This window comes from Lagopus leucura, unplaced genomic scaffold (assembly GCF_019238085.1).
Source record: "Lagopus leucura isolate 7727_CA_CO unplaced genomic scaffold, USGS_WTPT01 Super-Scaffold_100029, whole genome shotgun sequence".
Classification (NCBI taxonomy): domain Eukaryota; kingdom Metazoa; phylum Chordata; class Aves; order Galliformes; family Phasianidae; genus Lagopus; species Lagopus leucura.
Genome location: NW_024962280.1, coordinates 7,610,566 through 7,635,397, shown reverse-complemented (window position 1 = coordinate 7,635,397; position 24,832 = coordinate 7,610,566). Strand labels below are relative to the sequence as shown.

At 42.4% G+C, this 24,832-nt stretch overlaps 1 protein-coding gene across 1 annotated transcript in view; it reads left to right on the top strand.

Moving 5' to 3' along the window:
- Positions 1–7,781: 7,781 nt before the first annotated feature.
- Positions 7,782–24,832, top strand: part of MCF2L2 (MCF.2 cell line derived transforming sequence-like 2) — a 106,816-nt gene continuing 89,765 nt past the window's right edge. The window contains exons 1-3 of the mRNA XM_042881218.1: positions 7,782–7,925; positions 8,118–8,201; positions 18,335–18,449. Coding sequence (XP_042737152.1) covers positions 8,126–8,201; positions 18,335–18,449 — 191 coding nt within the window. The 5' untranslated portion in view covers positions 7,782–7,925; positions 8,118–8,125. The remainder of the gene's footprint in view (positions 7,926–8,117; positions 8,202–18,334; positions 18,450–24,832) is intronic.

The following is a 24,832-nucleotide window of genomic DNA, read 5'->3' as shown; positions in this document are numbered from 1 at the left end:
TGTATTCCCCTGCAGGGTAACATTTAACCTTCTGCCTCCACAACTGGATCTGCTCCTTAGTCTGCAACACTTCTACTGGACTTAAATGTTTTGTAGGATCTAATGATCTGACATGCTTACCAGCAAAGATTTATCACTTGACCCCTTGGAGAGCTTTACCCTCCTCTGCTGCCAGAGGAAACGAGCTTCTGCAGGAAGGCTGTGGGTGCTGCCCAGGAGAGGGCACTGCACTACGCTACTCCTTGGCTGTACCCAGCTCTGCCTTTCCCGGGGCTGGCATCAGAGCAGAGCTGGGTCCGGGAGTGCAGCTGGGCTGTTGTGCGTTCACTGTGCTGAAGCTCTCACCCTCCCGAGGGCAAAATGTAGCTGGAATAGGAGACAGCTTGATTGTAAATCGTCTACATGTGAACATTAGTGTCAGAGTGGGAAGCAGAGTAACATTAAGCATGTGCCACAGCTGGTAAATTTATTTGCTTAGCATGCAGTTTAGGAGAGGCTGCAGAAGGAAAGCACAATGTAAAAACATGCTCTGCATCGTGCTGCTCTCCTAGTCTACCTCCATCCACCAAGTCTGCAGCTGTCAGATGTGTCTGGTGCTCTCATATGGCGATGCTCTTCTTTGATTGGGCATTTGTCTGTAGTTACATACAGATTTCATGTCTTTTACTTTGTCTTTAAATAACAGTACTTGTGCTCTGGCTTGTGGGTGTGCCTTTGGGGTAGTCCTCCAAGATAGCTATCCACAGCAGTACTGTTGGTTTCCCTTGGCCCTGAACACCCTACTATTTAACGTTATTTTAATGAGAGTGCTTTCTGTGCCTTAGTTTAGGCAAGCAAATTTGTTTTGTCTCTGTAGGGATGTACTTTTATTTGCCCTAAGCTTCAAATGCCTCCAAAGCGTCCAAGGATCTGAGAGGAGGGCTGCCTGGGAGGGAAGAAGCCAGCTGCACCTTGGGGAGGGTTAAAGCTTGGGTATGGTGTGTGTCAGAGGTCTCTGCTGTGGGTTGCGTTGAAGCAGTTACTAAGCAATTTGTGCAGGCTGCTCCAGGAGAGCGTCAGCTGTTTGGTGCACTGCTGGTTAGATCCAGGACTGCTTCCTCAGAAGGCTGCCTCCCACCCCACCATCCTTCACCTCTGCCTCGTACCAACTCATTACTGCAGCAGGACTCCGGAGAAGCCAGCCCGCAACGCCAGGGAGGGCATGTGCCTGTGAGTGCGTTTGTGGCTCTGAGGGGGAGCAGCTGCTCTTTGAAGTGCTTCTATTGCTTTTTCTAATGGGCATCTGAACTGAGGTGGTGGTGACAGCTTGGAGAAAACTGCTGGAAGGGTGGCTGGGTCTCTGTAGGCAGACAGGGTGGCTGTGTGCACCGTTTGCCCCGTTGCTGAGCCATGTATTCAGAGTGCTGCTGGCAGCAAAGGCTGCTGTGGCTCACTGTTTGTCTCCAATGGCAGTAACCAGGGAAATATTTTTGAGTTAACTGGTCTCCGTTCAAGAGTGAGCAAGAAAACAGTCCTTCAGCTCCTGACCTGAGTGGTCCTTTGTAATGTAATGTTGTGGGTAGTCACTAAAATGATTTTGCTGAATACAATAGTTCAGAACTGTTCAGTTCAGTTACTAAGATTTTCTTAGATAACATTTCACCTGTGAAACTGTCTGCTGGCAAACTCTGGGGAGGAAGGAATGAAGTCTGCTAGCCAGTCTGCCACATCTCTTGATTGTATTAGCATTAAGGTATTATAGGGAATGTATTTTAGCTTTACAGATCGCCACATGTGGTTTTTGTTATTCATGATGGGTTTTGACAGTGTGAAAATATGAAACTATCTGCTATTGGATTCTGTTGTTTGGAATTCGTGTTCCAGCAATCCAGTGTAACTGTGAAGCATGGATTTTTGGGAAGGTAACTTTTCTCTGGCAAAAATTAGAAGCTATCAAGAAATGTTCAGTGCTGAGAGGCTAGAGAAGGTGCTGGGTTATGCTGCTGTAAATCTAGATTCAGTCCTTGAAGGTGTTGCTGAGATTAGACTTTGGCTTTGAGTGTCTTTTAATCAGGAAAGATTGTTTTGTAAGGGCACTGAACATAACATTTCCTATGTGATATCCCCACCTTTGTGCTACGTGACGTCAAGTATCATCTGTCTCAAAACAATTATTTTGCTGTGCAGATGATGTCGAATGGTGTTTCTTTTGTTCTTTGCTGTTTATGGCTGGTACATGATTTTACAACAATAGTGCATTGAGGGTTTTCATAATAGGATAGGATATAAAGCCACCTAAACTAAACAGTGAGAGTGTATGCTTTTGTAATTCTGCGTAAGTTTTTGAAGTTTAACTTTTGTGGCAATCATTAATTATTTGTATACAGCAAAGAGCCAAACAAGAACAAAAAGATATTTTTTCAAGAAGTGGTTACCTGGAAAATGCAGCAAAATCAGTTTCTTCTGTCAGGAAAATCTATACCAAAATGTTTTAAAGTTGGCTCAGAAAGCTGAAATAAACCTTAGAGAGTGAATGGTAACAGCAACAGCACTGCATAGGATAGCAGCAGGGTCCCTTGGGTTGGCGACAGCCTGCCCACCTGTTTGACTCAACTGAATAACTGATTTCTAAAATACAGGTAAGCCTGACTGAGAGCTGTCAACTTCACTACTTCTGAGTCTCGGGATGCCCTCGGCCCAGGTTTTAATTCTGTGTCTGAACTTGCTGGCTGTTCTGCCATCTTAGAAAAAGATATTTAAACGTACACGTTCTTGGATTGCTGTTTCGTTAAACATTTCCTTGTTTCAGTGCGGCAGTGCAGAACCTTGCCCTAAGCATGTGCCTGCAGGGTGTGCAGCCACCAGGAAGCGTGGATCTGATGCCTCTGGTCTGGAGGGAACTTCATGTTGGGGTCCAAAATAACTTGGTTTGCTTGCATTTCCAATGTAAGGAAGGAACACGCTGGACTCCTTGTGACTTGAAAAGCACTGCAAGCAAGTCCTCAAAAAGTCCTTGCAGTTTGCTAGCAGCTGATGTGATCTGAGGATAAACCAGAAAATTTCGTGTTACATAACAGCAATGTTGACCTGCACGCGAGTGGGAATTCTGATTCTTCACAGTGCCTGCCTGCAATACTGCAGAAAGATAAGAGAACGGATGGGATTTCCTTTGTGTTGCTACCTGGATTTTCAGTTCTTCTGAGTACAGCGAAATATCTGTAGCACTTGTGGCCAACTCATATCAGTAACTAATCTTAGAGCTTTCTATCTGGGCTAGAAAAATAAACAGACTTTATCAAAAAGCAAACAAAGGGCACAAAAAGGAAGAGAAATAAGCAGAATTTTTGAAAGATAAATTGAAATATAAAGCTTCTTTCTCTAGTGTAATAACTGGGAATTGATTTTTGGTTTTACTTAGATGTTTTACTTAAGGACTTGCATGGGAAATTCTGGTTGGACAGAGTGTTTCAGACTGCCTGAACCTTCTTCAGTGGTGACATGCAAGCTTGCCTTTCTCCTTTGTGTGTTTAATTCTTAGAATCTAACCTAGCTCTGCTGTGCACTTTGCAAACTGTGTGGGTTGTTACTGATGGCCAGAAGATATTATTTGACCTCTAGGTTAGATAGTAAACAACTAACTTCTGAGCTCTGGATTTGTGATGCCTTTTGGTAATTTTAAAGAAGAATGAGAATGCCTAACATTCAGTGTCCTTTCATGCTCTTCAAATGAAATCTTTGACCATTTGCTTAACCCTGTCTGGCTCCTGTCATCAGCAGTCTGATTTTTTTCCCCAGATCCACAGTTTTGCTTCCAATGCTGCAAGGGTCATTCTTGCCTGAACTCGTGCAGTGTAGAAGTGGGCTGACGTACTCCAGCAATTTAGCAAATACTTTATTTCTCTCCCAGCTGTCTTCGTTCCCTACTTCTCCCACAGTATAATATAAATGTGAACTATGTATTAGACTGGCATTACGAAGAGATTAACTTTGCTCTGGAAATTTGTAACCCATTAATGCAAAATTAGTGACTTCAGATGGGGGAATTGAAGCAAGCCCCTCCCTCCTTGTCAAGAGAAGGGCAAGCAGTTGTAGCGTTCAGTCACTGAATAACAAAGAAGCCCCCGTGCCCTGTTATGGCCCCTTGCCTTTGGTTGTCCTTCATGGAGCAAAAGGCACTGCTGTGTCAATCTGCTTGGCACAATCCAATCTTTCACTCTAGCAGATCATCTTTTGAACGCTGTTGGAAACCATTAGTTGCCATTAGCATATAAACTGGATTCTCTCTGCTAAGAGAGGAGGGAACAAGATTTTATTCACTGTAGCTTTAATCAGCTGCTGTTGGCATAGCTCTGAAGGCAGCAGTCTGTGTGCTGTGCTCCAGACCTGCTGCAGGAATGGATACAGCTGTGATGAGGAATAAAATAGGCAAATGTGTGTGGAGGATAACCCAGGCATATTCCACTTCTGAGTGAGGAACTGTGAATGCAACTGAGTGCTTTTCCTCTTAAAATCTGGCAGTGCAATGCGAGCCGTCTTCCCTAGGGACGTGGGAGGGAGGAGTAGCAGTGCTGGGCAGATGGCTGTACTCTTTTCTTTTTTCTGTACACTTTTATTTTTCTCCTTCCCACTTGGTAGAACAGCTTGGGAAACTGTGCAAGGCCTAATGCTTCTGCAGTGAAACTGGTCTTACATGCAAAACTTAAATAAACAAGTGCTAGGAACTGAACACAGAGCAGTTTATGAGAACAAGGAGTACATGAACAGACTTGTTTCATTTTTTTCCTGTAGTATCACATCTTTACTTACATTTTAATTGTCCTGGCAAGTTTAATTAGCTCAAGTAGTGAAGATCTGCATTGTATGTGTGAGGACTGAACTTCAGTGACCTGTGTATGGTACTAGCATTGTATATTGCATAGTACTATTGGAGCAATTAAACTGTTCTTTTTTAAATTTGAGAAGCTAAGCATGCCAGCCTCTTCAAATAACCACACAGAAGCTAGGAAATGCTTGAATGAAGATGACCAAGATAACTGTGTCCCAGCCCCTTGGCTGGTGTGTGCTTTGATATGGTCTCCAGTTGCACAGCTACACGTACCTTTGCTGGAGGAGGGGACTGCTCTGGAGTGACTAGGGGTTGCCAAACCCATGACTTGTCAGCTTTCTTAAACTTTCTCATTGACTTTTGTGCCCTGTGTAGTGAATAAAAATATGTCCAGAAGCTTTTCTGAAGCTATGAACCTGCAGCTGCTAGGCTGACATGCTGATGTCATGCTGGTAAAGCAGCGTTTTTCAGCTGTGGTACATATCCCACAGGAAAAGAGTGTGTTGCTTTAGCTCAAGAGTCTGAACTCCAATCTTGTATGTATGTGGCTTGCCGTACACAGGCCAGGAAGCCCACAGGGCATCCTGGGATGAAGTCTAGTCAACATTAGGCAAAATGTCTTGGCTTTAAAACAAACTCAGACTTGCAGGATTGTTTTTGGTTGGATTTTAAGAATTTTTTCCAGTCAAAGATTAAAAACTTCCTTTATCAGCCCCAGGTAATCATGGGAGACAACCCTGTCCATGGAAGGGGAGTTGAAACTAGGTGGTCTTTAAGGTCCCTTTCAACCTAAGCCATTCTGTGGTTCTATGATATGTTTCCAAGGACTGGAACTTCTACTGCAAATTCTGTGCTGTCATGATGTTACAAAATCATCAGTATTGGACAGTATATACCTGAAGCGCTGGTCTAGATGCAAGAGGGCAGGTATTTCTTCGTGTTGTTGCTGCAGGCATTTCTTACCATGTGATGTGATTTGCCTTTGAGACCCACAAGACACCTTCCTTTATTGTTTCAAACTTCATTAATCTCCTGTTAGTTTTTTCTTCTCCTGCATCTTCTTCTCCACTCATGTCAGTGAGTGAGCTATGCGGTATTACTTTGAATGTGTGATTCTCAGTCAGCAAAAGTATTTTATATCTCCTTTCTCATCATCTCACTGGCTCCTGCAGAGTTTGGGGTTTATGGAAAATCAGTCCCGTGTGGCTCACTGGAGCATGTCTTGCCCAGACAGGGAATTAGAAGAGACCTGCCTGGCACTCTACAGTTCTTCTTTCCATTACTCCATTTTATCCTTACACCACAACATTCTTGTGGTAGAAAAGCATCTTTAGAAACCAGAAATGAGCTACTTTAAAACAAGCTGCTAAAGCAGCAATGTGAAGTAGGGTGGAGGGGTGGAATTCTGTTCTACTCAAGGCTATTTGGTATCAATGATGCCTTCATGTTGGCAAACATTAAGAGCAAACCTTGCACTGACAGGCTGACTCACCCTGAAGCAATGAGCAAGCCTGTGAGAGGCTAGAGATGGCAGCATGTTCTCTAGTTCATTTTCCCTCTCTGTTGAGCCTCCTTGTGGCAGTTTCTACCACTGCAGAAACCTTTGCTCCGTTTATGTGACTGGTGTGAGCTCAGCCATGCTCACCCCGACCTGAGCACACTTGTCTACCTGCCGGGCTGCACAATTGCTGCAATATCATTGCATCTTTCAGACACGGAAATCAGCAGTGCTTTCTTCATTGGATGCTCCAGGTTATCTCAGTTCTGAGACTTCATGTTCTGTTTACATATTTTAATTTTTTTTTTCCTACTTCCATATTTTTGGTATTAAGTCTAACCACCCATTTTCTCATGTCCACCTCCGTCTTACTGCCAACCTGTGGTTTGACAAGGTCATATCTATTACTACTGAAGTGATTCAGGAATATTTCAAGTAGACTGTTTAAAGGATGCTAGGAATCTTTCTCCAAAGATACAGAGATGCTTGTCAGTACCTGTTGAAAATTGCATTCATATATCACAGGGCCCTTTTGTTATGGGGTCCTTGGAGGTAGTATTTATCTGTCCCTAAACAGGGCTGTCATTTTACTCTTTTAAAGTGACTAGTGGAGAAATTGGGCTTATTGTGTACTTGGCTTCCTATTAAGTAACGCTGTATATTTTAGATAGTTTCGTTTTGCCTTTACTTAGCTGCAAGCAAGTCCAGAATGGGATCTCTGAGGGAAACTGCAAACTGCAGCAAAATAGAAAATATAATAGATTACTGTTAATTTGTTTGCTTTGCCTGTTTCAGTTTCCTTAAAATGTGGAGTATTGTGCTGGTGACTCTTAGCTGGTATCTCTGTGCTTCCACCATACAGATAATGAACTATCTGTCTGGATCCTTCTTCCTTCCACCTGCTAGTTAAGCTGTTCACACTGAGTTTAGTAAAGAGACAAGATCTACAAAGCCAGGACTGGTTGTGCTGCATGGTGGCTAAAGGCCCAGTTGTAATAGGTACTGTGTAATATAAACCTGGATCCTGCCAGTTAAGCTGGTAGATAATCCCCAGTAAAGAAATGTTGCTGGTTTAAACTGCAATAAAGAGCAGGAGTTACCAGTTCTAGTTAGTGCCTGTTGCAGAAAGGTATCACATTAACTCAATGTGAGATTATAGTTGCTGGTCACTATATAGGTCACACAATCTACACATGCATAAATATTGTGATGGTTTTTCCCCCAGCTGCTTATCAAGATATTTTTAACTTCTCAGTGTGCACTTTAAAAGAACAGGCTTTGTTTTCATGACAAGAAAGCCTCACAGCCCTTATTTCCTCCTTTCACTATGTATTGCTTGTAGCGGAAAAAGCATCACGAAGGAAACTGTTCTGGGTTGGCTGCTTACACAGAGTCCTTAAGAAGAAACCAGGGAATTTGGAAAGAAATGTGGTCCTGTATCTGAAGTAGACTTTAGTGTCTGAAAGACTGAAAAGCTGCTTTAATATGGGAGCCCGGATTCAGTAGATAAACATGGAACATGAATTAGAGAGGGGCAAGCTGTCACCTTGAACAAATCTGTGACAAGTTCTGGCACATCTGGTTTATGAAGAGCTCTCAGAAATTGCTAGGCAATAGATAGAAGTAAGTAGGCTGAGGATGAGACCGTAAGTACCATAAACTTCTCCATGTTGGTCATATCACATCTGCATGAATAGTCGAGCCAGGCTCTTTTCATTTGAGTATCGTCTTTGTTTGGCTGAGTTCTTGGAGGATGTAGAAGTTCTCATTAGGGTTTCATTAACTCACTGAAGATTTCTGTTTTCACCTGTGCAGATGAAATCATGCAGCAGGAGATACGGCCGCTGGTTGCAGTGGATATAATAGAACAGCTACACAGACAATTTGCTATCTTGTCAGGTAAGAAGTTTCTCATAATTACATTCTGGGATTCTCTTGGAAATGTGCTGGAATCTGTCATACTGACTGTTACTATTCAGTTCTGCACAGCAGTCACAATAGCAGTTTTATATTGCCAGTGAAAAGGCCTGTCATAATCAGGCCCTTACAGTGCATAGAACTGATAAATGCCAGCCTACTGTGTCTCTTTTTTTGAGACAAGTTAATTTTCTGTGCTTTTCACAATGGTAAGAAAATAAATAAACCTTTTTGTACAAGAATTTGCACAATATCCAAGCATGCTGTTTGTGGGAAAAGTTTTGGTTTATCAGGGAGTTATTCATGTCCTTCCCCCTCTTCCTCATTTGCCTTTGTTTTAGAAATGATTCATTTCTATAGTGTAAGGTTCTAATCTTTTAAAGATTTGATTATTCCATATTCCTTTGTTTGCTTGAAGTTTGCAATCACACAAAGTGACGCAGTTTCTGCCCCAGAGAAATAGCTGATACTGAAATATCTGCCAAATTATTTAACACACTTCGGCTACTGCAGAAGAGAAATCCTTAACTGGGTCCTAAAATGGCTTCTTTATACTTTTGTAAATGCTGACTTCAGGGTCTCTGGCAACTCCTTTTGTCTCTGCCTGTTCTGCAAATAAGGAAACTGAGAATTTGCCTTTCTTCCTCCTCATAGACACACAGTAAATTATCATCAGTTTCCACAAAATACTCAGACGGTCATAAGGTATTGTTGGACAGCCTGTTCCTCTCTAGTGGAGAGGAACACTGGGTACACAGTGCAGAGTACACAGACACGGCTCTGCAGATGATCAGCTCAGCAGGCCCAATCCCTGCTGCATCTTGCACTGTTAAGGACACTCCAAGCTGCCGACTGAAATCCTGGCCTAATGTTGCATGAACAGATTTGCAGGCAGTGGGTTGGACATCTCTGCTGTAGAGGATAGCGAGTAAGCTGGTATTGTTGTGAAGTGCACAGATCCCATGCAAGGTCACAGAAGGAGTAGGAGCTCAGGAAAAGCTGGGAGCACCTTCCGCTTTATGCTATGCTTTGTGCTTCACTGCAAAAATGACTGAGTGGGAGATGAGAATTTCCTAATGTGGGGTCTGTTGTCAAATTTGAAACCAGTTATCATAAAGAACTTCATCAGGAATGCTGTTCACATCCCTTTCATTAGTGTTAAACTGACTGTAAAGTATTCTAAATACAAGGAAGGAAGCGGGGAGATCTAATCATTCATTGTTCAGCTCCTTTTTGGGCTCAATAATGGCTTCAGCCAGATCACAACTGGGCTATTTTTCTGCTCGTCGTAAGCAAGAAAACACTTATCAAGGGGTCTCTCTAGAATGCTCTGCTTGCTTTTTCCACTCACCAAACACATAAAGCTATTCAAACCAATATTGTTTTCAAGGCCTTTGATTTAACTGAGACTCAAGTGTCTGAAAATGTTTATATTGGTGTAAACAGCATGGCATATTAGGAATTCAGTGCCTCATGTGCAATGTCTATCTGGTAAATGTACAGAGGACCACTTTTCTTAATCTCCATTAGCTTGTAACATTTAAGAACAGTAATAAAAACTGTGCCTGGCATGGAATGAGCAACTGGTGGAAAGTGCCTCACTTGAGGAAGAAAAACCCATTTCTAGTTCCAGCTAGTAACATTCAACATGCCACAGAAATGTGAGGGGTAAATGTACTAAAGAAAGAAAAAAGCCTTATGGACATATCATCTCAGCAGTGCCTGTATTCTCATCTGCTATTACAGCAAATTCAACTCTTCCCATTGATCTGCTTCTTTTATTCTTAGAAGTGGTTAGAAAGAGGTTTAAATAAAACTGTTTAATCGTAAGGTACTTCAACACTCTTGAAGATAGTTTTTCAGGGATGGCAGGGGCTGAGAGGAATCAGCATGCAAATACGTGTAACTGAGACCAAAAGCCTCTCACATTCCACCTACGTAAATAATCCTATTTGTAGATTTCTTAGGTTAACCTAAATTCTTATCTGTACAGTCCAGAAATAATACCCTGATAAGAAACGGGGCAGCACAGTTAAGACTGAAGTCTTTTTAGAAATTAAGAAGTTTACAGCTATATTTGGAAACCCAGGTGCCCCTGCTGAAGTCTCTGAAATGCCTGTGGCAGCCCTTTGCAGGACATAACCTGCTCAGAAGTTTCTTTTGCCCAATATCGTATGGCTGCTGACCACTGGTGGGCTGAGAAAAATGGAAGAACAGAAATACTCCTTTTTGTCCCTTTGCTGCAAACTGAGATTTAGCCAAAGCCAGAAATAGACATACTTCTAAAAGCACATTTCTCTAAGGGTTACCTGTTTTTTTCCGGCAGCAAAATGAGATTCTGGTGTTTTGATTTGTTTGTTTGTTTTTCGTTGAATGAAAACAAATCTGGCTGCTCTCCTGTCTCACTTACTAAATTAATTCACACATAATTACCTCATCTTCTTTTATTTTTTTTTCTGTTGTATGACTGTTCATTTTCCTCACAGCACGCTGCTTTTCATTGGGCACGAGCAACCACAACTATTTTGGTGCTTCAGTGCTTTCTTACATGGAGACCGAAAATCTCCTGCTATGTTGCTTATTTCCTGGTCTTCCATGCTGTCACATTGCAGCTCAGTAGCCATTCTGTGATAAAACTCTCTGCTCTTTACTCTCATCACAGCAGGGAGGAAGGCACTCCCTGATTGCCTGTGGACTGTTTTGGGCTGCTGGATCATGAAATTTACTGAATAGTTTTATAAAAGTAGTCTATTATGTTTTATAATACGTGGGGATATTTCTTTGACTTAGGCTGCAACCACCAGAGAGCATCTGATACCTCTGCCAGGCATGCACATGCAGAGCTCAGTGATGTTAGCAATGCCAGTGCAGTTTGTGCCACAGCACAGCCTCTGGCACTGTTGAGCTCTCCTGTCCAGTCCTGTAGCCCTCAGATCCATCTGTCCAGTGATAATGAGAATCACTAGTTGACTTTTGCAGAGTTTTTTTCTAGCTAATGTTTTTGGTTAATATCAGCTTTTTCTTAACAGCTGGCAGATGAGGTCAGGGTTAATGAAATCATGATATTCCTGTGCAGAAAAGCAGAGAAGATAGTAGAACGATTTAAACCAAAGGCTCTTTTTTTCCTCTGGACATGATTCCTTAGAAGTACTTTCCTCAACTACTGCTGTGTAAAAACTTCTCAGAAGAGGATCTGGCTGTCTTATCGTCAAGCAGTTGATGGGAACTATGCAGCTAGCTAATAAATCTGATGTTTGATTATGTCACTGTCTAGTTACAATGAATGTATTGGACACTGAGAGCATTCTGCGTGTCCTGGTCCTTTAGCTACCAGACTGACATCTTGGTTAGTACTGTTCTGTCCTTGCCAAGAAAAGGGAAACACTCCCAGTGCTCTTTGCAGGACTGCCATGGTCATGGAAAAGGCTGTAGTGCAGTGTGAAAAGGTCCTTGATCACGTAGCTCTACTTCGGTCACCTCTTCCATCTGCTGATCTCGCCTTGGTGAGCTTCTGAGATGTAGTGAGAGTGCTGGCTCTTGTGGTTAAATTCCAGTTTTGAAACCACTGCTGCCTCTTTCCTTACCCTGAAAACTGATCTCTCAATTATGGGATTACAGCTGTGACAACATAGGAGTGCTTTGCGCACCTAAACAGCAATGTTTGTGTTACTGTAGCTGCTAAGGGTACTATACCACAGGGCCGGGTAGTACTAAGAAGTCATTCTTTTCCTGACCTAAACCAGTTTTTACTGAAGAATGGAGGCCCTCTGGTAAAATACTCTTCCTGTCCTGCTGATGGACTAATAACCCACTCTACTAACCTGCTCTTATGAACTAATATCAACCTCCTTTTTATCTGCAGCTTCACAGTCTGTTCTTATCTCTAATCACTCTAAGAGCCTAATCTGCCAGTTGCAGCAATAATGGATCATGTTGCTAAATCACAAATTTATTAGACAAGCTATCATGAAATGTGTTAGCAGATATTCATTTGCTTTCTGTTCTGCTAAATCAGTGCACTCCAGCTGATTGGTAACTGACTCTAAAGCCAGTTTATTTCCAAAGCCTGGAGGGCATTTGGCCATCTGCTTCCTGCTCAAACTGAGCTTTTTGGAAAACCTGGCCTGACCCTGCTGAAAGGACCATTTGGAGCTTGTCTGAAAATCTAAACCCAGGAAGTATGGTTCAACTTCAGTGAGAAATTCAGCATTCACAACCCTTAATGGACGCTGAGAAACAAAACAAAAGCTATTCCAGAGCACGGAAAAAGCAAGCCTGACCTAGGCAGAGAAAATTCAGCCAAGACATGACTGAACCCTTCATCTATCTGACCACAAGATGAATTGTACTCAGCTCTGCTATGACTAAGGGAGCTCTCTGCATGTGGGCAAACGAAAGTAGTTTGGCTGCACATCAGCAAAGTTTGAAAGAAAACTTTGCAATATTAACTGATGAGTTGGTGTCTGTGGCTGGCTGGGGAGCTGTGCACTGCAGCCAGACTTTTGAAACTTCCTGCTGATAGCCTGTATTATTTTTTTTTTTCCATTTTGTTTTATTTTCCCAAGGGATTCAGAATACTTGGTAATACATGGTTAGAAATCACGAGTCTAGCTGCTATTATTACAAAAAGAGCTTCTTGATGTGGAATGGGACTTGAATGTATCCCATAAGCATCTAAACCCTTCCTTTGCTTGGTGCCTGGTTGGAAATCATAGGTGAAACAGAAATGGGGGGTGCTTGACTTCGTAGGACCCCAGCTGTGTCCGGGAACTTAGCCTGTAATTATAACTGCTTGTTGCTATTACATCTGTCATCCCAACATGCAACTCCAGCTGTGTGAGCTCTCAGAATGCAGCACTCACACCTCATTTGTCAATCACACCCTTCATACTGCTATGAAAAAATTAAACTTTGCTGCCACATCCTATTATCCCTCATGCATATTCTTGCTCTAAAATGCTTCAGCTGTTTTATTGCTGCAGCTGAATTCTGGCCTCATGTTCATTGTAATAGCTAACCAGGATGCACTGACACTTAGGTGTTACTGTGTCTTGTGATTTACAAATTTGTCTTAAGAACTTGAAAAATATCTAATAGGAGCAACTGGGACTCTGTGCTGTGTACCTGGGCCCTGGACTCCATGCCTTGCAGTCCCTTTATTCAGTTTATATGCCATCCCTCCTACTTTTTTCCCTTCCACATTTGCTGTGTACTTCTGTCCTGTCACCCAGGTTCTTCCTGTCCCTTTGCCCTTAAGCCACAAGAGAAGAGGAAAAACACGGAGCAAATAAGGAAAGTGCTCAGGAAGAGGAGAGAAGGAGAGAATCCTGTGAGGCAGAGGTAGAGAGCAAAAAGAAGCTGAACCTCTTGAGGGAAATTGATGAATTGATGAGTGGCAGCATATATTGTGCTCAGGGATAGGTGAGTCTTTACTGACAAGTCTGGGACCAGCTCTGACAGCAGCCTGGATGTGATTGAGCAGCAGTGATGGGCAGCTGCCAGTGGGGGCCTGGTGTCCTCAGGGTGGGGTCAGGAGTGAGCCTGGCATGAGTTCAGCCCGAGGATGGCCCTGAACCTCCTCTCCCCCTCCTCCTGCCAGCTGAGCCTCCAGCTCTGGTTGCTGCTGTGTGCAGAGGCGCCCTTCACTGTCACCAGCTCCTCTGTCCTTGGCCTGCAGCCAGCATCTGGGGCTGCCAGGTGCTGGAGGAGGCTGAGTGCTCCAAGAGAGCTACAGAGTGGCATCTAATGGTGCCCGGAGCTGCTGCAGGTAGGCAAGACAGAGGCCTGTGCATTGCCTGAAGACAGCTGCCAGGCCCAGCTGTGCTGCTATCTCTTTGTTCAGTGTATCTTTATTTCTCCTCTGACTGCACCAAACTCAAGCTATTATAGCCTGCTCCTCCCATGCAGCATGTGAGCTCAGCTCATGCCTCACGTTGCTTTGCCTTTTGTCAATCTCCAATGCTCCTGGCAGTCCTTGGCCCCCTTACTTTGTTGCACAGACACTGCTGAATGGTATGGACGTGCCCTGGCTAGCCATAGTGTAATTCTGCTCAGCTTTGTGCTGCCTTCATGTTTCATTCTGCTCAGTGCTTCTTTTCAATCTTCCTCCTTCTGCCTTTACTTTCTACTTCAAATTCCTTTTTCTTGTTTTGAGAGGAGTTTCTCATTTGCCCTTCAGTGGACCTGTTGGAGCTCGTTCTATCCTTGGCTGCCGTAGTAATGAATTGTAAAATTTTCTGGTCAGCAATTAGGGTTTTTTTCCTCACTAGTGATGTGCAGAAGCATGGGTTTTAGACACGATCCTGGCAAAAACGATGACTCTATACAGAGCCTTTCGACCGAATTCCATGTGCTCAATCCTAATGGCTGTGGAACTCAGTGAAGACTGTCCCTGCTGGTTTTTAATTTGTGTCCCCTGCCAAAGCGTTGAAGAGCCAGCAGCAGTATTTCAAGAATGGGAAGAAATCTCTTGACAACTGCCCAGAACAAGGAGTAATGATGGCTCAGGGAAAAAGAAGGGGCTGCATCTTGCCAGTTCTGCAGAAATTTGCATACTGCAGCAATCTTGGTTTGATGTCAGGGGAAAAAAAAGGCACGGAACTCTTCTCATTGAAAAGAGAGCATTTTAGATACCCTTGATGTATAAGTAGCTTCTACTTCATCTGTATAACTGGATATGGATTGTTTTCCCTACAAATACTCCAGATTTAGATGTGAGGGGGACCTGTTTTTAATATTCGCATTATGACTTGTCCCCCAGCACTTTGGGCATTCCTGCCTTTTCTCTATGATTTCCATTACAAATCCCCCTCAAATTTTACTCTCATTCGGTAGTATGGTAGTATAACAGGAACTGAGAGCTTCCTATCTTGATTTGAAATACAGCTATATTTAAGAACTTTTTGAGCATTCTTCTGTTTTAGTTGTAGCAGTAGACGATAGCTTAACTTCAGAGAGTGAGATGGGGGCCCAAGAACTCTTAAGGTTGTGCTGCAGATGGCTTATTATAGGAGAAGACCCTGTGACAAAAATATATGCCCACATACTTAGTATGTCTCATCACCATCTCTTATCTAATTCAGCAAAAAGAGGCTAGAGGAACTCAGAAGTGAACGTGGGTGTAAAAGAACAAGAAGAACAAGAAGATAAAAGGGACATAAAGGACATTTGAATCATAGAATCTTTTGAGTTGGAAGGAACCTTTAAAGGCCGTATAGTTCAGCTCCTCTGCAATGAACAGGGACACCTACAGCTCCATCAGGTACTCAGAGCCCCATCCAGCCTGACCTCAAGTGTCTCCAGGGACAGAGAGAGCATCACCACCTCTGTGGGCAGTGTCATAAGTGCCAGGAAAAACTTGTAGTTTATACAAATTGTGAGTGTGACTGCAGGTAAACAAAACTATCGGGTGCTTGAAGGAGATAATCTAGGGGAACCTTTACTTTGTACTCCAGACTCAAGTATTTCTGCTTTAGCCTTCATATCTCAGGTTATTACATTTCCCACATTTTAAGAGCATATTTACGTTTCTGAAATACATGAGTAGCAAAACACGGTGCCCAGGAACCAGGTGTTGAATATCATGGAGTGCACTGAACTCTGCAAGAAGAGTCAGAGCAGCCAGGCGTCCTGCTTAGTATTTCTGGCGGTTACTGTTCGTGCCCAGGAGGTGTCAGTAAGTATCTGTAACAAACCTGACTGGCGCTGGCTGGAGGTCCTGATCTCTTGGCTGCTGCAAACGGTCTGACTTATGGGAAACTCTTGACTAATTTTTCCCTGACAGTGTATTCTGCATCAACACTGACTGCAGATCATGCAGCATGTGTGCCTTGAGGCCGATGAGTCAGGCATCAGCATTTACCCCATCCCAGATCAATGTGGAGACTGTGGCTCTGTACAGAATTTGAAATTGGTCCAATGCAGTGTGAATGGTAATGTTTTTTTCCCATTTGGCTGAATGCCACTTGAACTGCTGTAGGCCTGTTTTCTCCCTAGCAGGGTAAGTTTGATGGGTTATTTAACGTAACTGAATCATTTTTACTTGTAACTAAAAGTCATATTTGACTTTGAGAGAGAAAAATGGTGTCAAAAAGCATTGTTCTGACAAGGTAACACTTCACAAGAAGTCAAGGAAGAAAAGAGTTTCCTTGTTCAGAATTTTAAGGAGATTTTCTTGGACTGAATGAGAAAAGCTGTTTTAATAATAAAGGAAAAAGCTGGTTGGCTGTCCAACAGTGGCAGAATCGAGCTAGTTCTATTAAATGAACAGCAGCAGGATCCATGACTAATATAAAGCTGTGGAGCACTGCGGAGGATCCACTTTCTTTTTCCCAGGTTCTGTAGGAAAAAAGTATGGATTAATGAGTTAAAGGTAAAGGCTTGTTGTAGGCAGTGTAGTGGGGGAGGATGGAGAGTGTTCATACCAGCTATTTAATAAAACAGAGTTTTTGCACCTATCTCATCCAAACGTTATGTTCCTCAGCATCCCAGCTCTCCATGGGTGGATGACAAAGAATCCAGCTGAGTGGGAGGGTTGGGCAGAAGCAGGATCAGGACTAGTAAGGAACTCTGCGTGGAAAGAGCTGGGAATCAGTGGAGCGTATCTTTGCAGTGGCCACCAGACAGGAGCAGGAAGAGCTGGTTTGTGGCATCAGCTGTGGTTAACAAAAGGGAAAAGCAGTGGTCTGTGGAAGCAGACTTGGGGGATTTGGAGGATACTTTAAAGCAATGAGGGTTTGTATTTTTTCCATGAGGTTCTGCTTCCTCCTTATGCTCCTTATGGGATAATGTACTGAATAACTTCCTTAAGAAAGCACACTTATTTTTGTGTCAGTTTCACAGCTTGTCCTTCGCTAAAGGGAAACCCAAAGCATGGCCTTTCTTTGGGCAAAACTACTTTGAGTGATAAATGAGTAGGAAAGCTCTGTGCTGCAGGTCTGTGCTCATTGTTGAGTTTCTAGGAAAGGCTTTGGCCTGCTGAAAAACAGAAGGGCTTATTCAGAGATTGCAGCAAGTGGAGAAAGACTCAGTGAAAAGCAATATTATATCCTTAATGCCCTGTCTGAGCAGCATAAGACACTTGTTTGAAATATATGTATATATATATATTGATTGATTTGTACTCCATTATGTGCTACTCCCTTATTTGCCTATGCTATGCTTTGAGTCCAAGCTGGTGAGAAAAGTCCTGTTAACTCTGCTGTGGCACAAGTGATGCCCAGGTTTGATATCAGAATCAAATTAGGACTGGTCCTGTGAGTAAACAGGATTTATGCTGTGTACTACAGCATCTCCTATTGCTGAGCATTGGGTCAGGAGAACTGCCCTGTTACAAAGCATTCAACTCCATGGTTACTTAGGTCTCATGATGTTTGAATAAAGATGTTTGGATCAGGAAGTCTTTCAGGTAGGAGCTCTTCTTGACTTTGCTGCCTATGACTTTCATGTCATATGTAATGAAGATGGATGTAAAGAAACAAGGAAGGAAAGTAGTCCTCATTAAATATTCTCAGTACTTTGAGCATGTTCTTAACAAAGAACAAACTAAGACTAGATTGATTTTCAGCCTGTGTCACGAGTTATACAAGTGTATTCAGTGTTTGTTTGCTCTCTCGCTTTGTTTCCTTCATATGTACAAGGTGTCAAAAATGTTGTACAAATATATAGGGAAATGTTGTAATGTTATCACAAGAAATTACTTGGAAATAGAAAACAATAGAAGAAAATAATTAATCAAATTATGCAGAACATTCGTGGAAAAGCTGGATTTGAGGTTAGAATCTCATGTGGAGTAAAATGGCGTAATAAAGCTATGGTGAGTTGTAGTACCAAATAGGAAGGCCGTAGAATTATGGAACGGTTTGAGTTGGAGGGGACCTTAAAGATGAAGTGGTTCCAACCCCGCTGCCATGGGCAGGGGCACCTTCCATTAGATCAGCTGCTCAAAATCTCATCTGGCCTGGCCTTGAACACTTCCAGATGATTGTTAGAGCTCCTTTATCTTGCGTATACAGGATCTGGATGTTTTTTAGTGAGTGATGTGCCAATGTTTACTGACCAGTTTGTCCCATGATATAAAATTGCTCTCTAATCTATTTACAATCTTTCTTTCACAGGAGGAAGAGGGAAGGATGGAGCACCAATTATTACCTTCCCAGAGTTTGCAGGATTCAGTGAAATACCCGATGAGGATTTTCTGAATGTGGTCACGTACCTAACCAGCATTCCCAGGTAAGACTAAGCATAAGTGCCAGTTTATTTCCAAGAGAGCTTTGCTTCTTCAATGGCTCACTACTCTTAGTGGTGCTACCAGTATGTGCCAGCAATTCTGCATCCATCCAGCCAGGATGATACAAATGATTGTATGCAAGAAGCCCTGGGAACCACTTACATCATTTGCATGGGAAAGAAATCTACACACAAAACAGATTTTCTGTTCAGGGCTTTAACTGGGTGAGAGGATGCAAAGATCTGAAAGGTAGCCTTAAAAGTAGCAGATCGAAATTGGGGCTATTTGTGACAACACTTGGGGACACTAAATTTAACAAGTGAAGGGTTGCATCTAGAAAGAGCTAAGCTTACATAGGGCCTGTTACTGTTTGTTCTGTGTGTATCTGTGTGAGAAGAGAGGAGAGCCTTTGTTCAAGCAACAGGCACTGTAGAAAGGCATATAATGTTAATCTATCTCATGTCTCTGTCCTTCAAAGAAGAGATTTCTTGACATTGCCCAAGGAATACACCAAGCTCTGACTGGGCAGGCTAGCTTCGCTTGAACAATTGTTAATACCAAATGTTGGTGAAAATGCATCTGATGAGAATCTCTCTCCTTCCGCCCCAGGAAATGGAAGTGCAAAGGTTTTTTGTTTTTGTTTTCTTTGTATAAACATACAGTTTATTTCATGACAGCCTACAAGCCAGGGCTTGGAATTGCATAGGATATATAGGCAGATGAGCAAAGTTAACAGCACAGGCACCATGCTCTAAGTTTACCAAGTGTCATACAGGCAGGGCTGCAGAAGATGGGAAATGTTGTTGGGAATGAGAATCTGTGACCTTGTGGTTGGCTGGCTTAGGGACATGTCAAACAAGCTGAGGGCTGTGTGTGGGTTGTGTTCTCGGGAGCAGACATATTGAGAGCCTTATCATAGTGAAAGAATGAAAAATAGCAGAGATACTGCTCTCATGGAACAACTACCAGCGAGTCACTGAAGGAAGGTGGGAATGAGAGGTGGGTGCCTTGTTGACAGGGTTCTGGCAGCACCTTGTGCTTTCTGGTGCTTTGTTTATTGGGAATCTGCTCTACTAGGATGTTTTCTTTGCTGTTTGCCTGCAGCTGTGCAAGTGATTAAAACAAACTCACTTCTACTACTCTGAGGAAACAGGCTAAGGCATGGCTGCTGAATTACTTTTTGTTTATTCAAAAAGGGAGCTTAATATTTTTGCAGTCCCCTGATCCTGTCTCTGGACCATGGCTGTTAGTGCTAGTTAGAAGCACAGCAGGGATTTATTATTTCCTGTGGTCTCATATATAAAGGTGCTTAGAGGATGATGAGGGGAAAACGTGCCTCCTTCAAGTTTAGGTAAGAAGTTTTCCAGCTCCACCTACATGTGTTTCTCCTATGGAGTTGCCAAAGCAAGCTGAGAGAAACCACACACTGTGAGTTTAACAGCTTCATTGTTTCACTGAACTCTGCAGGTCCTTTGTTCTATCAGGAGAAACTCTTTTTATTTCTTTACTAGCTTTATAATTGGATCACCATCTTCAGGGATTAATAAAGCAGCAATAGTAGCTAGTTTGCTGATTCTTTGTATTTGATATGCTACAGCGATTCCCAGTAGCGTCAGCGACAGGCTGGAATGTGAACCAACACAGCGCATTGATCTCACTCTTAGGTTCAATCAGAGATCACACAGTCAGGATCACACCAGTTATCCAAGGGGTTTTCTGGTTTTTGTTGTAGTGCATTTAGAAAGATTGACTGTACATTTCTTTATTTTCTATTTGAAACTTGTCATCTTTTGTGTAGAATTGAGGGATGAAGGTATTAATTTAGAAGAGGAAGAACCTGAGTGGCAAGCTTTGGTTGGGTGACTTATGGCATAGTTCTAAGAACTCAAATCTTCGTGTGCGTAAATAGTGAACCTGTTTGGGTGCAGCAGAGCTTTGTTAATCTGCAGTTGGTTGATACATGCGCAGAGAGTGAGTCCTTCCTTCATCTTAGCAGGCTGCAAAGGGACTACATTTGTTACTTTATTCAATGCTACTGTATGATGTGTACTGTGACAGCTTTCTGGTACATGTGATCTTGCTGCTAGTACTTCACATTTTGTTTTATTCTTCAGGAGGATGTTTAAGTACCAAATAACAGGATAAAGGTTAGAGAATAATGTCAAACTCTAGAAGAGTTACAGAGGGTATGGTCATAAATCAGGTAGGATGAAGTATCATTTGAAGAGCAGTTCCCCTAGTTTAGGGTAGAAGGTAGTTCCATGTTCATAGCTCCATAAGCCAGAGAAATTGGTGTAGTTTTTCAGACAGCTCTAGAGAGAATATTTGTCTCTTGTAGTGTCTGTATCTCTGTATCCTGCAGAATAAGATTTATTGTTCAGGTAAGGTCTGTGGTCACAAATGACATCATTCAGTGAGTTAGTAACTTCCTAAGTTCCTCTGGAATGGCTGATCTTCAAAGCCCATATGGCAAAACATTAAAAAGATAAGGGTGGATAACAAGTGTTGTTATTTGGATGCACAGGCATTACCTTGTCTTTGAAGCTGCTGAGTAAGTTTGCTTTTTCAGCCGTGGCATAATGCAGTATTTTGAGGTGTGCTGTAAGCAAACATAGCATTTCTAGGCTTTAAAATATGAACTGCTTTCAAGGATGGCAGATCAGCCCCGTGAGACTTTTGTAATCTTATTAATTTTCCTTCTACTTCAAAACCTGGTCATGAGAGTGCCCCACAGAAGGGGCCTGTGCACACACATGCATAAACATTGGATGGTATGGCATATGCAAATACATGTCTCTATATGTGGATGCTTATAGTAGATATCTGTAGTAGGCCCTTTTTTGCTCACTTTACAGCCAGAACTCCATTCTCTTTCAACTAAAGCAGACTGCTTTGATAAACAGATGCTCTCCTCTCATTCCCAAAGAGGTCAGGAAATTCGGCACCTTCGGGCCTTCTCAAATCAGTGTACAAGGGCTAACCTGAATTCAGAGCTGGGGATGGAGCAGCTTACTGAATTACAAACATTTCATTCGGGGAAAGGGACCTTACTTGCCAGCCGTGTATTACAGTACTGTCACTGAGAAATCATTGACAGTGTCTGTGTTTTTAGGCAAACTGCCTTTTTCTGGATACGTGTGTGAATGGGGTCTCAGCTGGACATCAGCTTGCACTGACGCTGCCATTTTGGCAAGGTTCCGTCCCTCAGCCACTTGCTTGTGTGCATCCCTTAGTATTCAGACCTTGGCATGGCCTTTCTTTTTGGTGTGCTGACTGAAACAAGATCACTTGCTGACACTCTCTGTTTCCCTGGCTAAACTTAGGTCTTAAATCAGCCCTGTCTAGTCAAAAAAAAAACAAAAAAAAGCACTGCAGAAGGCTGAGGTCCAGCTGTGTACCAGCTTCACAAGCCCATTTTCAGTTTTGTTTGTGTTCAGAGGTCCATCTCTTGTCAGGACCTTCTTCATGTTGCATCAGCCACCTGTAGCCATTGGGATTTACAACACACAGTCTGCCAGAATGATCCTGGGTGATGTAGACAACCCCTCACGTTTCTTCTGTGATCTGCTCTCCTTTAGATCGTGTGATAGGGTTGCATGCACACAAGTTATAGTTCTGCTTTCCTTTGATATTTCCTTGTATTTAAATCCAAGAATAACTCCAGTATATCAGTACCTACTTCACCTTCTATTTCCTCAGCCTGTCTCTTTAACTGACCTGCAGTGCTGTGTGATTTGCAGTGGCAACTGGTGAGCAGTGCTTCTATTCCCATATGTTCATTATTCCCCAGCCCTCCCCTATGACTGTTCTTGCCAAGCCTCATTCCATGAGAAAATTCCTTTTCTGCTCCTCTTGTATTTTCTTGTCTGTATCTATATTTCATAAGCTCTTATCTATGAAATTAATTTTCGTTATTGTAACTGATGCCTGGATGCTTTTGTGCTGTTACAAATCCCTGTGGCAGAAGAACATTCAAAAAAATGAACTGCTAGATCATGGGAAGGTACTTGAGAAAAGACAAACGTCTCTCTTCTAAGTGATTTATTCTCTATGTGTTTGAGGGACTGTTAAAAATGAAACCTAAGAGTTAGTTCAGAGACACAGAGGCAAGTTTTACTTGGCACAAATACTTCTGTGTTTGTTTAAATCACAGTTATTGCCTTTGGCAGATGCTGTCTTGTCAGTCACTTCCTTTGCAGTTTGCTTACCAAGGTGTGATTGTAAGGGTCTGATTCTGAATTCTTCTAGGCCTGCAACCCTCTGTGTGCAAACATTCCTTTTAGAAAGCCCTTAGCCAGTCTCTCAAACCAGGCAGATGGGCAAAACAGGGCAATTTCTATGTGCAGGCAGCTTGTGTGAATTGGTGCATATGGACAGAGTTACTTGTGGCTTAGCTATGAATTTTATAAACAGCTTTTTCTAGTATTTATTAATATGCTTTAGCTGGATAATATTTTTCTTTAGACCAATATCAGCATTTTGTTATCTTCAGCTAAATATGCCTATTTTGTTGGTCATTTTGCTGTAAATCACTGACTTTAATGGAATTGCCTCAGATTTGAGCCTGGCTCATACATCCAATTATTGTCTGAGAGATATTCAGCAGTTGCAAATTGATTCTGTGTGTCTGAGCAGTGAAGACTTAATTAGGTGCTGATTACAGTAATACATTCTCTTTTACTTTAAAGTAGAGGTCATATTTTGGTGATCCATTGATTCATTTGAAATTGTCCTCTCAATTTCTGTTCTTCTCACCCTGACACGATCCTCAAAGATTGGCACGGCTATCAAAAATATAAAAGGCTAGTAAAGGGTGAAGTTCATCCCATCCCACTTTGGTTCTGCCTGAGGCTTTTGATTTTCAACTTCTTAAAGAATTTGCTGATTTTTTGAGTTACAACCAAAATTCCTGAAACATTATCTATGAGACAGCAGCATCAGCGGTCGAGGCAGAGGCAAAACACCGGAGCTTCTACAAGTCTCCAGTGGGAGATGGGAAGCCTGTCCAGAGGTGCTGCCTGGTGGGCTGGGGGCTGAGGGTCATTTGCCTGGGCCTTCCATACCCTCCAGATGTCCAAAGCAATCAGCATTTGTTAAAAAACAATGCAATTTTTAAGTAGCATTGGAAACTCCCAGGCTGCGAGTAGTTTCTCACACCCTTTCTGTAACAATCTGCAATACACAAAATTTCTTTGGTGCCACCTTCTGAATCTTTTTTTTTTTTGTCTAATAATCTAAAGCAAGCACATATATATCACACTGTGCTTTTTTTTTTTTAAACTTTAGAACTCCGATTTGTCTACTGAAGAATATTTGTATATATAAAAAGGAATAAGCTGCTGAATTATCATCTCTGCTTTAGAAGCACTTCTGCAGCTACATTTTCTGTTCTCTGTGTAAAGAGCTGCATATTGCACTGATTGAGAGGAAAGGTCATCTATTGTCTTTGAATTTTATAGTTCCCAGAGGAATTCTGTAAAAAAAATCAGTGTGCACTTCAGCAAATGTTTGTAGTGCTGTTAAGAACCACTGGGAGCACTTGCATGGCATCCCAGACTTGCACAGAACTTTTGCTTCTTGGCTGCTGATTTTGATCCTGCAGATCTGCAGCAGAAGCTCTGTTGATATTGTTGATGCTCCTTGGTGGATTATTGACATGAGTTTGCTCAAAATAACCCAATAAAATGGTGTTCTTGGTATGTAGCTTGTATGTATGATGGAAAAGGGATAAAGGAAACGCTTTATATAACTGATCTTGACCTTAATCCGTAATTAGATATTTAATTGTAGTGTCTTCTGATTATGGCAACACTTACACTCTTTGCCTGCCTCTTTCTTGTATAGAGATGATTGTTATAAGGAAGTTCCTGGACATTTTTCTTAGTGTTTTTGTAGATTCCCAGGATTTCTCTCCAACTCTGAGGACAACTGGAAAGCAGAGAATAGAACCCCTGAGTCCAGCACACCAGAGAGGGATTTCTGAGGGAGGGGGAGGGGGATATTTTTGAGGTTTACACACATGGGATGGAGCATGAAATCAGTCCCTCACAGAGCCTCCTTGAAAAGTCCTGAGAAGGAGCAGTAGCTTATTTTAGCCAACACATTGAAGTGGTACTTGCAACCCTAGAACCAGTCTGCAGGTGGGTGAGATATAAAACTTCAAATCCTGCTTTGTCCACCAAAACACCTGGGTCGTGTGCGAAGGCAAGGTGGTGGCTATGGGGATATACTGACACCATGGAGCTGAGTGCCTCTGTCAGACGTCAGCACACTTGGAGAATGAAGGCTGTAGTGGGATGCCTAATTTGGAGAGAAAGCAAGATCTGAGATTTTTGCCTTCAGTGTAGCACAGTATAATTTGTGATCCTGAACTATTCTTATCATT